This window comes from Salmo salar, chromosome 19, assembly GCF_965601325.2.
Source record: "Salmo salar chromosome 19, fSalSal1, whole genome shotgun sequence".
NCBI classification, from domain to species: domain Eukaryota; kingdom Metazoa; phylum Chordata; class Actinopteri; order Salmoniformes; family Salmonidae; genus Salmo; species Salmo salar.
In genome coordinates this window covers 18,981,361-18,996,412 of record NC_138309.1, presented here as the reverse complement: position 1 = coordinate 18,996,412, position 15,052 = coordinate 18,981,361, and the positions used below count along the sequence as shown (strand labels likewise).

General features: G+C 41.5%; 1 protein-coding gene across 1 annotated transcript in view; it reads left to right on the top strand.

The window, feature by feature from the left end:
• odad2 (outer dynein arm docking complex subunit 2) overlaps window positions 1-13,014 on the top strand; it is a 76,161-nt gene extending 63,147 nt beyond the window's left edge. Inside the window, exon 20 of the mRNA XM_014157496.2 lies at window positions 12,564-13,014. Within this exon, the coding sequence (XP_014012971.2) occupies window positions 12,564-12,677 (114 nt within the window). The 3' untranslated portion in view covers window positions 12,678-13,014. The remainder of the gene's footprint in view (window positions 1-12,563) is intronic.
• The last annotated feature ends 2,038 nt before the right edge of the window (window positions 13,015-15,052 follow it).

The following is a 15,052-nucleotide window of genomic DNA, read 5'->3' as shown; positions in this document are numbered from 1 at the left end:
ATCGCATATTCATAATTTGCTCAAATTGAGTTGTAATTTAAGTAATTTTCTATACAGAAAGCATTACAAGAATATTGCCGTTTTGATTTTGTCCAAAGTATCGGTTAGCAAAATCAGGTACATTGATAAACACTTTATTTAACCTCAAAGTCAACTTGTTTGGACATCGTGTTGTTGTTTTTAGCTGTATAGATTATGTATTTCGGATGTTTTCAATGTATTTTGAACTCTTTCAGGCAATGTGATTGAAAAAAATGATGAAGGTTTTTCACGTGAAACTGCATATCCGATTTTCACATGGGAAGGTTTTTAACATGTGAAACCGCAAATTCCACATGTGCAACTGCAATTCACATGGGAGAGAGAAAACGTGTTTTTCTTCTCACATGTGAAAGGTGGTATTAACCTGTGAACTCTAATACATGTGAAAATATGGTTTCCATGTGAAATTTAAGCTCAAGTTGTGCTATTTCATGTGGAAATTCCTCAAACGTTCTCCTCACACCTTCATAGAATTTATTTTAATTTAGATTTATATAATTTATTTTTATTTTCAGCATTCTGTTAGTGCACATAAAGTTAGTTTTTGCAGTTTTAGTTGGTAATTTAATGAATGGGGCTTGGAGCCCCATCACTCTACTACGTTTTAGCGGTGTGAAAACACTGATAGTAAACTTTGAAAACCTGTAACTATTTTCAGAGCCTTTGACCAAAGGAGCAGAAACAAAGGTAGTTTTATTCTTGTCCGAAACATGACTCCACATTCTAACTGTCATGGGAGTTCAGAAAAGCAAACAACTCGGTGTGTGCGAAGTGCCACTTCCCTTGTAAACCCTAGATGCCATTACAGAGCAAGTCAAAAGGCTGTATCTTGGGTAACTGTTGCTAAGAGTTGTCCCTGGACATGAGAGCAGAATGTGTCAGTGACATGTTTTAGGCCAAGGAACAGGGCCAAGGAGAACAACACTATGTTATGGTGGATATACTTTCAAATGAAAGCACTGCTTCACTGAGAAGAACATCTACTAAGTTAGAAGCAGTCTAAGCTACGTCGTTCCAGTTCCTTGGTTCTAATCCATAAGTGACTGAGAATAGAGAACAGTGAGTGTTTCATACAGAATAATAGTCTTTATTATTTTCATTTTCCGATACTTATTCCAAATTAGTCATGTTTATATTTATACGTGACTTTGAAGTAAAGATTTTATGTTTAGATTGAAACTGTATTTAATGTCATGTTGTAGAGAACGGAGTAATGCAATGTTTGGGGAAATGTTTTTTCTTTTTATCGCATTACTTTCAGAAGGAGATTTTCACGTGAGAAATCTTTTGTGACCACATAGGGTTAACCTACTTTTTTTTCCCCGACAACAACTGCGATGTAAATTATGAAGGGGTTCTGCCATTGCAGCCAAATATTTTTTCCCATGTTCATTTAATGGTGTACTTTAGCTTGATCTACTGTTGCAGTATATGTGGTTCAACACTACCCATAATTGGTAGCTGGACTGAACATTGGGTGTTCCGAAAGAGTAATGTCCAATTTTGCAAAAGTCATTAAGAAGAATGTTTTTTGTACTTCAAGCCACCACAAAAACTGGACAGCTGTGTGGGTATGTTTGTGTGTGTGTGTATGTACACATGTTTGCTTGTGAGTGTGTACGTATGTTCGTGTGTGCGCGTGTGTGTCTGCATGCCCTGCATACCACTCTTTTAATCAGTCTCTTTCTATTTGCCCTTATTAATGTACCAGTGCAGAGTAAGTTGTTTCAACACAACTCCAAAATGTATTTTGGGATTATAAAGAGCTTAATTACGAGAAAAAATGCAGGTTACGTTACAACACTATTGCGTGTTTAATTTGTTCTTAATCTGAGCGGTGAAAAGGAAACACACACAGGCGGCTGCATTGTTTCAGTCTGACTGGGTTCATACTAACAGTCTGCTGATATATACCTGCCTGATCCCTAGACAACATTGCGAAACATTACGACACAAGAGCCTGTCAGTAGTTAAACACTGAGAGAGGCATTGAGGCCTAGCTATGTTATGTACATCCTGCTTCTGATCTATGGATTGGTTTGATGAGAATGTGTTCGAACAATATTTCCTGTCTTTTTTTTTTTTAATGGGTTTGAGAAGGGTTTATCAAGGAGCGATGCTTGGCTCTCTGTCGGTGTAATTTACGGCCCAGTGTAAAATTAAAGACTGCCTCTTGTGTTATTGCAACCGTATTTCAAAGGGCCTTTCGCTGCCATTGAAAAGCTCTCAAAACATGTACACCCGCAAGTTGTATAATGATTTTGTAGGATTTTCTCTCATTCCCCCTCTCTCCTAACATTCTGTTCAGTACTGTATGTAACTTTCCTCCCCAGCATTCTTAATGGTGTATAACTTAGTCCCCTAAGCTTAGCAGAGGAAATTAAGCATTGAAAAGAAAGTATTTTACACTGGAAAACACATTAGTGACCCGTCTGAGTTTTTTCTCAAATTTTTTATGTCCCTCGGTCTTAAAAATATCCAAACGCCATTTCATTGCATCTCTTCAAATTTCATAAACTGTATTAAAACCTTGTAATATTGCATGAAAAATATGAAAACATCTTTATATGAGCAGAATAAAAACCACAACATTTTTTACAGCGTGTTTGCCTTGGTGATTTCATTAGACATTCAAAATGTTTCGCTTAGAGGTTTCGTGTCTGTCCCGTTTTTCAGAATGACTCAGTCTTGTGCTTTATGTCATTGTGTTATTGTGCTTTATGTCATGGTGTTATCGTGTGTTTTGTCATTGTGTTGTCGTGTGTTTTGTCATTGTGTTATCGTGTGTTTGGTCATTGTGTTATCGTGTGTTTGGTAATTGTGTTATCGTGTGTTTGGTCATTGTGTTATCGTGTGTTTGGTCCTTGTGTTATCGTGTGTTTGGTCCTTGTGTTATCGTGTGTTTGGTCATTGTGTTATCGTGTGTTTGGTAATTGTGTTGTCGTGTGTTTGGTCATTGTGTTATCGTGTGTTTTGTCATTGTGTTATCGTGTGTTTGGTCATTGTGTTATCGTGTGTTTGGTCATTGTGTTATCGTGTGTTTGGTCATTGTGTTATCGTGTGTTTGGTCATTGTGTTATCGTGTGTTTGGTCATTGTGTTGTCGTGTGTTTGGTCATTGTGTTATCGTGTGTTTGGTCATTGTGTTATCGTGTGTTTGGTCATTGTGTTATCGTGTGTTTGGTCATTGTGTTATCGTGTGTTTGGTCATTGTGTTATCGTGTGTTTGGTCATTGTGTTATCGTGTGTTTGGTCATTGTGTTATCGTGTGTTTTGGTCATTGTGTTATCGTGTGTTTGGTCATTGTGTTATCGTGTGTTTGGTCATTGTGTTGTCGTGTGTTTGGTCATTGTGTTATCGTGTGTTTGGTCATTGTGTTATCGTGTGTTTTGTCATTGTGTTATCGTGTGTTTGGTCATTGTGTTATCGTGTGTTTGGTCATTGTGTTGTCGTGTGTTTGGTCCTTGTGTGTTTTGTCGCCGTTTTATTGTGTGTTTTGTCATTGTGTTATTTATTGTGTTTTATCACAGTGTTATTGTGTGTTTTGTCATAGTGTTAATGTGTGTTTTGTCCTGCATTCTGTTCCCTGGTTCTGTTGGGGAGCTCTGTGAACAAGCCTTGTTCAGGAGAGAGAAGCTTTCAGGGGCCTCTAGCTTTCCCAGAGGAAGTGTCTACCAGAGCTAAGCAGAAAAGGCGCCAAGATGAATTGTCCTTCCTGTTTGAGTTGACATCTACACTTGGTATCTCACAGTTTTATAAGGATGGTGCTTTATTTTGTCCCTTTTACAAAATCAACACGCCCTCCTCTTTGCTTTACATCGCTTCCAGAGGGCTGTGGATTGTTTGCTGAAACCATAAATCCTTGTGGACAGCTTCAGCTAGCTTTCTGTATTAAAGGGGCTCTTTCATAAGACAAGCTTTGTGAAGTAAAATGATGTAAATTACAAAATGCGCGTGGTAGGTATTCCAGAGAATGGCCGTTGCCAGCTCCTAGCTCGTATGTATTTTAGGCTTTAAATCTCAAAATTCAAAAACCGTATACTCAGTCTACTCTTTGGCTTTGCACTGTCGGTGTTTGTTTTCATTTTCTGTGCTCTACACGCTCAAACTGAACTAGTGAACAAGACAAGGGAGAGAATAAATAGAGGGAGGGAAGGAAGGAAGGAGTGAGAGTGAAAGAGAGAGTGAGAGCAGCAGTCAGAATTTCAAACACTGCACCATCTCAGAAGAAAGATTTCTGAAGTTTCCTCTTAGTCATGCTCTATCTGTAACAGAATGTCAGGTTGTGGACTGGATGTGGTGTGCAGATGATACCACTAGCATACACCACTGGTGCTGCTCTCTGCAGCTAGCTACTGTATGTATGAAATACCTAGTGTGTTATGTGTTAGGCCTGCCTGGCGATATGACTCAAGCCTCTCTCTAAAGTCTGGTCTGGAATGAGGAGGAATGTCCAGTTCCAGCAGCTCTCTCAGGTTGGACTTCCCCTGTAGAGGTGTGTGTGTGTGTGTGTGTGTGTATGTGTGTGTGTGTGTGTGTGTGTGTGTGTGTGTGTGTGTGTGTGTGTGTGTGTGTGTGTGTGTGTGTGTGTGTGTGTGTGTGTGTGTGTGTGTGTGTGTGTGTGTGTGTGTGTGTGTGAGAAATCATAGATTTAGAGAGAAAGTCTTACAGTACAGTAAACTTTCCACGAGTCAAACCCCCCCAAATCATTGATTTGAAGCTCGGTTTTTCTCTTCTGACTCTTTTGAGAAAGAGATGGGCCGGGAACACAGCTGGGTCTGACAGCTAAATGGTCCTGGCTCATTGGAGGCCGTAGGGAACGTTGTTTACCTTGACTTCCCTTCCCCTCGACCCAGAGCTCAGCTCAGCTAAATGCAGCCTGTTTGTGTTGTTTGCCCATAGCATGGAAAGAGCAGGAGGCTGAACCAGGATGTTCGGTCCCAAATGGCACCCTATTCCCTATATAGTGCACTAATTTTGCCTCTGGTCAAAAGTAGCGCACTATATATGTAATAGAGTACCATTTGGGATGCATCCAAGGGAACGCTGGGCCAGGGGTCTGAGTCTGTAATGCCTGGTTGGTTGTCAGACCCAGGAGCTTTTCTATGGGGATTTAGAGATCCTAACTCCTCAGGAAGCAGCAGCCCAACCCCGGAGCACTTAACACTGTGACACCTCCATGTGTGATGGGAGGGGATGTGTTTTTCATGCATTGCACATGCTAATGCAACACTGTGCAGCAGGGCAGGCCTCCCACTCCCCAGCTCAGCCTGAGAGCCAGAAAGCAGCCAGGGGAAGCAGCGTGCTCTGCTCCTGCTGCTCACTTCTCTTTTAGGAGGGCAGGACTCACAAGAGTCCCTCTGAAGTTCGAAAAACCTCAGACCCTTCTGATTCATTTCTCAAACGAGCGAGAGCAAGTGTTCATGTTACCATGGTTTGGGAATATTCTAACAAGTGGTGTATTATAGTCTTTGAGATCCCAGCTGGGGAGGAGGAAGAGAAAAAAAATGCAAAGAGACACGCTTATCTTAGCCCATAACTGTGCGCTTGGGGAGACCTTATTTGGCCACGTCTGAATAACATGCTATGATGTTGGCAAAACGCTGCTTCTGGCACTTTGCAGGCATCCTCTCTTTTCACAAAAGAGACTTGTGTCTGAGCCTAGCTGCATGTTTTCTGGACCTTGTGTATATAACATTTGCGTTTCAGAGGTGTTTTGGATGCTATTTAAAAACCCGTATAAAAACCATATAAACTGATGTTACTACCACAGAAATACTAACTAACTGATACACTGATGCATTGAAAGAGACCCGTATTCATAAGCCAACTTCCATTTTTTATTTTTTCCTATGCAGGGAATGAATGGGAATGGAATGGTGGTATTATTTTCTCAGCTTTTTGGGGGTTGTCAATGTTCTCCCAGAGTGTGTCAGTTTGTGTGCTCACTGCTCATACACAGAGAGGAGATAGAAGCCTCATCTTTCATCTGTTTTCCTTTCACTATTTATCTTTGAGCAGAACATTCTGGGAATGTCTTTCTCTCCTCTCTCTGGCACTGCGCTAGGCCACTAGCTAACCACACAAATGTGCGACGCAGCCTTTTTAGTTTGCATGTAACACAAAAAGAGTCAGAGCTCAACCTCAACCTCACACTGACATACATTATGAACACAATGATAGCATGGGAACAGAACAGAGACCTGTAATGTCCCGACCAGTGGTAAACTCACTGTCAGGGCCAAGGTCAGGCTGGTTGAAATAGATGGAGATAAGAGTCAATGATGCATGATGTGAGGATCTATTAGATTACTTTAGAGGCAGATGTTCACGTTAAAACACACGTACAAACACACACACATGTGCACGTGCAGCACATGGGGATTCGTGAAACGTAGTCCTCATCCTGAAGTGTCCACACTTGCACCAGCGAATAGCTAGCTTTTCGTGTGGCATCGACTGATAAGATGCTTCAGGGGGGCAGTCATGTGTGTTAGTAAGCCAGAGGTCCTGGGTCTGAGATGAATCAGGAGGAATTGGTACTCGCTAAACAAGCAGCGTGACGTACTTTACACGCGAGCACACACAGACACACACACTATTATATTAATGATACAGTACAAACCTCATTAAGGATCTCCATGAAGAATGCCCTGCATGTGAAAGACAGAAGAATCCAACCTGGTCTCAGAGCATTTCGTATTATTCTGTACGTAAATCTGAAACACTTGATTTAATATGATATGTTACGTTTCATATGGTACAGTTGAAGTCGGAAGTTTACATACAGTTAGGTTGGAGTCATTAAAACTCGTTTTTCAACCACTTCACAAATGTCTTGTTAACAAACTATACAGTCGGGGCCAAAAGTTTTGAGAATGACACAAATATTAATTTCAACAAAGTTTGCTGCTTCAGTGTCTTCAGATATTTTTGTCAGATGTTACTATGGAATACTGAAGTATAATTACAAGCATTTCATAAGTGTCAAAGGCTTTTATTGACTATTACATGAAGTTGATGCAAAGAGTCAATATTTGCAGTGTTGACCCTTCTTTTTCAAGACCTCTACAATCCACCCTGGCATGCTGTCAATTAACTTCTGGGCCACATCCTGACTGATGGCAGCCCATTCTTGCATAGTCAATGCTTGGAGTTTGTCAGAATTTGTGGGTTTTTATTTGTCCACCCACCTCTTGAGGATTGACCACAAATTCTCAATGGGATTAAGGTCTGGGGAGTTTCCTGGCCATGGACCCAAAATATCGATGTTTTGTTCCCCGAGCCACTTAGCTATCACTTTTGCCTTATGGCAAGGTGCTCCATCATGCTGGAAAAGGCATTGTTCGTCACCAAACTGTTCCTGGATGGTTGGGAGAAGTTGCTCTCGGAGGATGTGTTGGTACCATTCTTTATTCATGGCTGTGTTCTTAGGCAAAATTGTGAGTGAGCCCACTCCCTTGGCTGAGAAGCAACCCCACACCTGAATGGTCTCAGGATGCTTTACTGTTGGCATGACACAGGACTGATGGTAGCGCTCACCTTGTCTTCTCCAGACAAGCTTTTTTCCGGATGCCCCCAAACAATTGGAAAGGGGATTCATCAGAGAAAATGACTTTAACCCAGTCCTCAGCAGTCCAATCCCTGTACCTTTTGCAGAATATCAGTCTGTCCCTGATGTTTTTCCTGGAGAGAAGTGGCTTCTTTGCTGCCCTTCTTGACACCAGGCCATCCTCCAAAAGTCTTCACCTCACTGTGCGTGCAGATGCACTCACACCTGCCTGCTGCCATTCCTGAGCAAGCTCTGTACTGGTGGTGCCCCGATCCTGTAGCTGAATCAACTTTAGGAGACGGTCCTGGCACTTGCTGGACTTTCTTGGGTGCCCTGAAACCTTCTTTACAACAATTGAACCGCTCTCCTTGAAGATCTTGATGATCCGATAAATGGTTGATTTAGGTGCAATCTTACTGGCAGCAATATCCTTGCCTGTGAAGCCCTTTTTGTGCAAAGCAATGATGACGGCACGTGTTTCCTTGCAGGTAACCATGATTGACAGAGGAAGAACAATGATTCCAAGCACCACCCTCCTTTTGAAGCTTCCAGTCTGTTATTCGAACTCAATCAGCATGACAGAGTGATCTCCAGCCTTGTCCTCGTCAACACTCACACCTGTGTTAACGAGAGAATCACTGACATGATGTCAGCTGGTCCTTTTGTGGCAGGGCTGAAATGCAGTGGAAATGTTTTTGGGGGATTCAGTTCATTTGCATGGCAAAGAGGGACTTTGCAATTAATTGCAATTCATCTGATCACTCTTCATAACATTCTGCGTTATATGCAAATTGCCATCTTACAAACTGAGGCAGAAGACTTTGTTAAAATTAATAGTTGTGTCATTCTCAAAACTTTTGGCCACGATAGTAGTTTTGGCAAGTCAGTTAGGACATCTACTTTGTGCATGACACAAGTAATTTTTCCAACAATTGTTTACAGACAGATTATTTCACTTATAATTCACTGTATCACAATTCCAGTGGGTCAGAAGTTTACATGCACTAAGTTGACTGTGCCTTTAAAGAGCTTGGAAAAATCCAGAAAATGATGTCATGGTGTTAGAAGATTCTGATAGGCTAATTGACATCATTTGAGTCAATTGGAGGTGTACCTGTGGATGTATTTCAAGGCCTACCTTCAAACTCAGTGCCTCTTTGCTTGACATTATGGGAAAATCAAAAGAAATCAGCCAAGACCTCAGAAAAAATAATTGTAGACCTCCACAAGTCTGGTTCATCCTTGGGAGCAATTTCCAAACGCCTGAAGGTACCACGTTCATCTGTACAAACAATAGTACGCAAGTAATAACACCATGGGACCACGCAGCTGTCATACCACTCAGGAAGGAGACGCGTTCTGTCTCCTAGAGATGAGCCTACTTTGGTGTGAAAAGTGCAAATCAATCCCAGAACAACAGCGAAGGACCTTGTGACGATGCTGGAGGAAACAGGTACAAAAGTATCTATATCCACAGTAAAACGAGTCCTATATCGACATAACCTGAAAAGCCGCTCAGCAAGGAAGAGGCCACTGCTCCAAAACCGCCATAAAAAAAAACAGATTACAGTTTGCAACTGCACATGGGGACAAAGATCGTACTTTTTGGAGAAATGTCCACTGGGCTTCCAAATGGACAATGACCCCAAGCATACTTCCAAAGTTGTGGCAAAATGGCTTAAGGACAATAACGTCAAGGTATTGGAGTGGCCATCACAAAGCCCTGACCTCAATCCTATAGAAAAGTTGTGGGCAGAACTGAAAAAGCGTGTGCAAGCAAGGAGGCCTACAAACCTGACTCCGTTACACCAGCTCTGTCAGGAGGAATGGGCCAAAATTCACCGAACTTATTGTGGGAATCTTGTGGGAGGCTACCCGAAACGTTTGACCAAAGTTAAACAATTTAAAGGCAATGCTACCCAATACTAATTGATAGTATGTAAACGTCTTACCCACTGGGAATGTGATGAAAGAAATAAAAGCTGAAATAAATCATTCTCTCTACTATTATTCTGACATTTCCCATTCTTAAAATAAAGTGGTGATCCTAACTGACCTAAGACAGGGAATTTATACTAGGATTAAATGTCAGCAATTGTGAAAAACTCAGTTTAAATGTATTTGGCTAAGATGTAAACTTCCGACTTCAACTGTATGTATTAATTTGTGGATGTCCATCATCCATTTCGTATGATACACTATATATACAAAAGTATGTGGACATCCCTTCAAATGATTGGATTCAGATATTTCAGCCACGACCGTTGCTGACAGATGTATAAAATTGAGCACACAGCCATGCAATCTCCATAGACAAACATTGGCAGTAAATTGGCCTTACTGAAGAGCTCAGTGACTTTCAACATGGCACCGCCATAGGATGCCATCTTTCCAAGTCAGTTCGTCAAATTTTTGCCCTGTTAGTGCTGCCCCGGTCAATTGTAAGTGCCGTTATTGTGAAGTGGAAACATCTAGGAGCAACAACAGCTCAGCCGCGAAGTGGTAGGCCACACAACCTCACAGAATGGGAGTGCTGAAGCGCGTAGTGCATAAAAATCGTCTGTCCTCGGTTGCAACACTCACTACCAAGTACCAAACTGCCTCTGGAAGCAACGTCAACACAAGAACTGTTCGTCGGGAGCTTCATGAAATGGGTTTCCATGGCTGAGCAGGTGCACACAAGCCTAAGATCCCCATGCACAATGCCAAGCGTCGGCTGTAGTGGCGTAAAGCTCGCCGCCATTGGACTCTGGAGCAGTGGAAACACGTTCTCTGGAGTGATGAATCACGCTTCACCATCTGGCAGACCGACAAACTATTCTGGGTTTGGCAGATGTCAGAAGAATGCTACCTTCCCCAATGCATAGTGCCAACTGTAAAGTTTGGTGGAGGAATAATGGTCTGTAGCTGTTTTAACGCTTCAGCATATAATGACATTCTAGATGATTTTGGGCTTCCAACCTTGTTGCAAGTTTGGGGAAGGGCCTTTCCTGTTTCAGCATGACATTGCCCCAGTGTATAAAGCGAGGTCCATACAGAAATGGTTTGCCAAGTTCGATGTGGAAGAACTTGACTGGCCTGCACAGAGCCCAGACCTCAACCCTGTTATAGCAGCAACGGGGGGACCAACTCCAACTGAATGCCCATGATTTTGGAATGAGATGTTTGACGAGCAGGTGTCCACATACTTTAGGTCATGTAGTGTACGTTACAAATTAGAATTTGTGTGATATGTTACGAATTGCAATTCGTAGAATATAATCTGAATTTGAAAAACAGGTTTAGGTTTAGAGTCAGGTTAAATGGTTAAGATTAGGGTTAAGGTTCGGGGAAAGGTTAGCTAACATGCTACGTAGCTAAAGTTGTGGTGATGAGATTCGAACACGCAACCTTTGGGTTGCTAGATGTTTGCATTATACGCCGAGAGAGAGAGACAGAGACGATGGCTTTATTTGCCTCGTCGTCCTCGCTTAATATAGTCATATTCATAGCCTATCGAAGCCTATAAGGCCCGAGAGAGACTGAATAACTAAAGCTCTCTCCTCCATAAGACTGTTTCATGAAATGTCTGAATCTATTCAATGGATTTAGGTATTTAAGAAGGTCTTAGGATCATTTCCTTTGTACACAGGATACTGTCTAGAATATTGTTTGCTGTGCTTAAAGGATACTCAGATGACAGGATGTGTCATTTCAACACTGACAAGTTGGGACACAATTGGTTGGTTGTTCAAACACCGCTGCCAAGCCTGAGTCAATATTCTTGGTATACATGACTTCAAAAACAAAACTTGCCATTTTACAGCTTTAAAGCTTACTTTTGAGTTAGTACTCAATGTAGAGCCTGAAAAGTATCTAGAATATACTGTATGATTAACGCACTGTCAAATAATCATTTTGTTTGGGACTCGTGTGCTTTCGAGTGTTTAGCTTTGAGATCTAAATTAGCCTGTTTCGTTCATTATTGATGCAAACCAGAAAGCCTCCAAACTAAGTTGAGTGTGGCTTAAGAGAGCTCAATGGTACAACATTGTGATTTCATGAAGGAGCACACATTGAACAAATTTAAAATGTCCATTGAGCTGGAGTGTTTGTGCCTGCATTTACTTTTATTTTGATTTGGGACTGCAGCTGCCCACAAGCTTGATGTAGTCACTTTTTGCTCACGAAAATAGGCAAAGATATCATACTAAAACCCATGCTATACCATAGCCACAGTGGGTTTTATTGGCAGACTTTTCCATTTCCAAAGGTTTAAATGTTGTGACAGTATAATAAGTAACTCTTTTGAACACAATAAAAACGTTTTAATGTATTATTTTGATGTAAAACCCAAAATGTGGGGCCCAAAAAAAGCTGAATTTCTGGGGAGAGAAAAACCCAATGTTCTGCAAACAGATCAAACAGCAGATCCATTATACAAGTGGCAGTAATAGTCGGATATAATCTGACCTTTGGAGCAGTGGAAGGATGTCAAGTAGTGTGGTTGCTTCGTGCTCAGGTTTTTAATGCGTAGCCACGCTGCTGCCTGCTAGACAAACGCTTTCATCTAAACAAACTTTGCAGAGAGAGGCAGAGACGGGCAGGCATGTGCTGCTTGCAGCTGTAACCCATGCCCCATGCTCATGGCCTGGTTAGGAGGTTAAAACAGGACACACAGAGAAAGACACGCCACTGCAGCCTGACAGACTACGCACAGCTACTGTATACAGACTTTGCTGAGTTGTAGTGCTGACCATAAGCAAACTACTTGATACTTACAGTGTCCACAAAATGAATTCATTTAATGTAAATGCCATATCTACATTGATTTACCGATAGCTTTATCATGATATTGAATGAGAATGAACAGATTGTTACATTAGCGACTTTATCTCCTACATTAGCGACTTTGTCTCCTCTATCTCCCCTGCTTCTGATTGTTACAGTAGCATCTTTAACCTGTCCTCTCCTCTCTCCCTGTACTGTAGCTCCTGTTGGGTATGATGGGCTCCACTGACGAGGTCCTTCAGGAAGCTGCAGCTGGCTGTGTGGCTAACATCCGCCGCCTGGCCCTGGCCAATGAAAAGGCACGGTACGGTTAAACAACAACCCCCCCCCAGAAGCTACTGTGACCTCATCGTCACTTTCTGGGTACGATTGGATGTCGTTGTACCAGATCTACTCCAGTAGCCTTCCATGCACAGAGACTCATCTCACTATCCCTCTATCCTTCCCACCCATCCCACAGAATATAAGAGTGATTCCTTCTGCCTCCATCAGTAATAGCAGGAAGTGTTTATTCTATCCTACCCATGAATTTGGATGATTATTTCGTTTGGACTTCATACAAACATACTGTATAGGAAAACTATCTCACACTTCCTCTTGTTTTTTTCTCTTCTCAATTTGATAATAGCAATAAATGCTTTCTTTCTCCTGTTTTGTGCCCATGCCAGATACCCCACCACTGTTCCTGAGAGTGAAGCAGTTTAGAGCATGTACTGTGCAGTCACATTCCTTACGCAATCCACACGAGACACTGATATCTAAACAAGACCACATCTGGCTGTGTTACTCACTTCAACACAAGCACCTTAAAACTGTAAATATGTCTGCGAAACACAGACACAAGCTCCAATGAGCCATTGAGAGATATTGGGAACATAATGCATTGTTGGGTCAGTATATTATATGAGCTGAGCTTATTTGCTCAACAGTGGGTCTGTCTGTATGCAACTCAAGATACTCAGAAATTCAATAAACTTTGACATAAACGGGCAAATACAGCGATAACATTGCATAATGCAATAGAAGGTCCCTCCTGCACTATAAATATGAACCTAAACATGTAATTGGTACAAGCAGTTTCCTATTCATCACAATTACTTAATGTATGTTCCTGTTGCATTATGGGTAGGCATAATCATTAAAGGTAATTGGGAAAATGTATGTATATACAGTACCAGTCAAAAGTTTGGACATACCTACTCATTCAAAGGTTTTTCTTTATTTTTACTATTTTCTACATTGTAGAATAATAGTGAAGACATCAAAACTATGAAATAACACATATGGAATCATGTAGTAACCAAAACAGTGTTAAACAAATCAAAATATATTTTTGATTTTTGATTTTTCAAAGTAGCCACTAGCCACCCTTTGCCTTGATGACAGCTTTGCACATTCTTGGCATTCTCTCAACCAGCTTCATGAGGTAGTCACCTGGAATGCTTTTCCAACAGTCTTGAAGGAGTTCCTACATATGCTGAGCACTTGTCGGCTGCTTTTCCTTCATACTGCGGTCCAACTCGTCCCAAACCATCTCAAGTTGTTCTAGACCTCAGCTGCATCTGGTAATGAATGGTGTGGCTGTTGAACAAGTTGAGGAGACTACAGTCTAAAGTAACAGCAAGTAATTTAAACTGTCATGGTCAAAACATATAGATTCAATGGTTGTAAAGATGGGGGAGGTCTGGGCGTAATAAAGAGATGCTCTGCTTTTTTGACACCAAACTCCGAAAAGCAAGTTCTGCCGGCTCTAGTTTTGTCTAATCTTGATTATTGTCCAGTTGTGTGGTCCAGTGCTGCAAGGAAAGACCTAGTTAAGCTGCACCTGGCCCAGAACAGACCGGCACGTTTTGCTCTTAATTGTAATCAGAGAGCTGATATAAATACTCTGCATGCCAGTCTCTCTTGTCTAAGAGTTGAGGAGAGAGTGACTGTATCACTTCTTCTTTTTATAACAAACATTAATGTGTTGAAAATCCCAAATTGTTTGTATAGTCAACTTACACACAGCTCTGACACACACACTTATCCCACCAGACATGTCTTTTCACAGTCCCCACATCCAGAACAAATTCAAGAAAGCGTACAGTATTATAAAGAGCCCTTATTGCATGGAACTTCCTTCCATCTCATATTGCTCAAATAAACAGCAAACCTGGTTTAAAAAAAACTGATAAAGCAACACCTCACTGGACAACGCCTCTCCCCTACTTGACCTAGATAGTTTGTGTCTATGCATTGATATGTAGGCTACGTGTGTCTTTTAAAATGTTTTATGTAGTTCTGTTCTTGTCTTGATGTTCTGTATTATGTCATTCCGTATTATCTTTCATGTTTTGTGTGGATCCCAGGAAGAGTAGCTGCTACTTTTGCAATAGCTAATGGGGATCCTAATAAAATACCAAATACCAAAATTGGGTTGAGGTCAAATAGCCCTTACACAGCCTGGAAGTGTTTTGGGTCATTGTCCTGTTGAAAAACGAATGATATTCCCACTAAGCCCAAACCAGATGGGATGGCGTATCGCTGCAGAATGCTCTTGTAGCTATGCTGGTTAAGTGTGCCTTGAATTCTAAATAAATCACAGACAGTGTCACCAGCAAAGCACCCCCACACCATAACACCTCCTCCTCCATGCTTCATGGTGGGAACCACACATATGGAGATCATCCTTTCACGTACTCTGCAT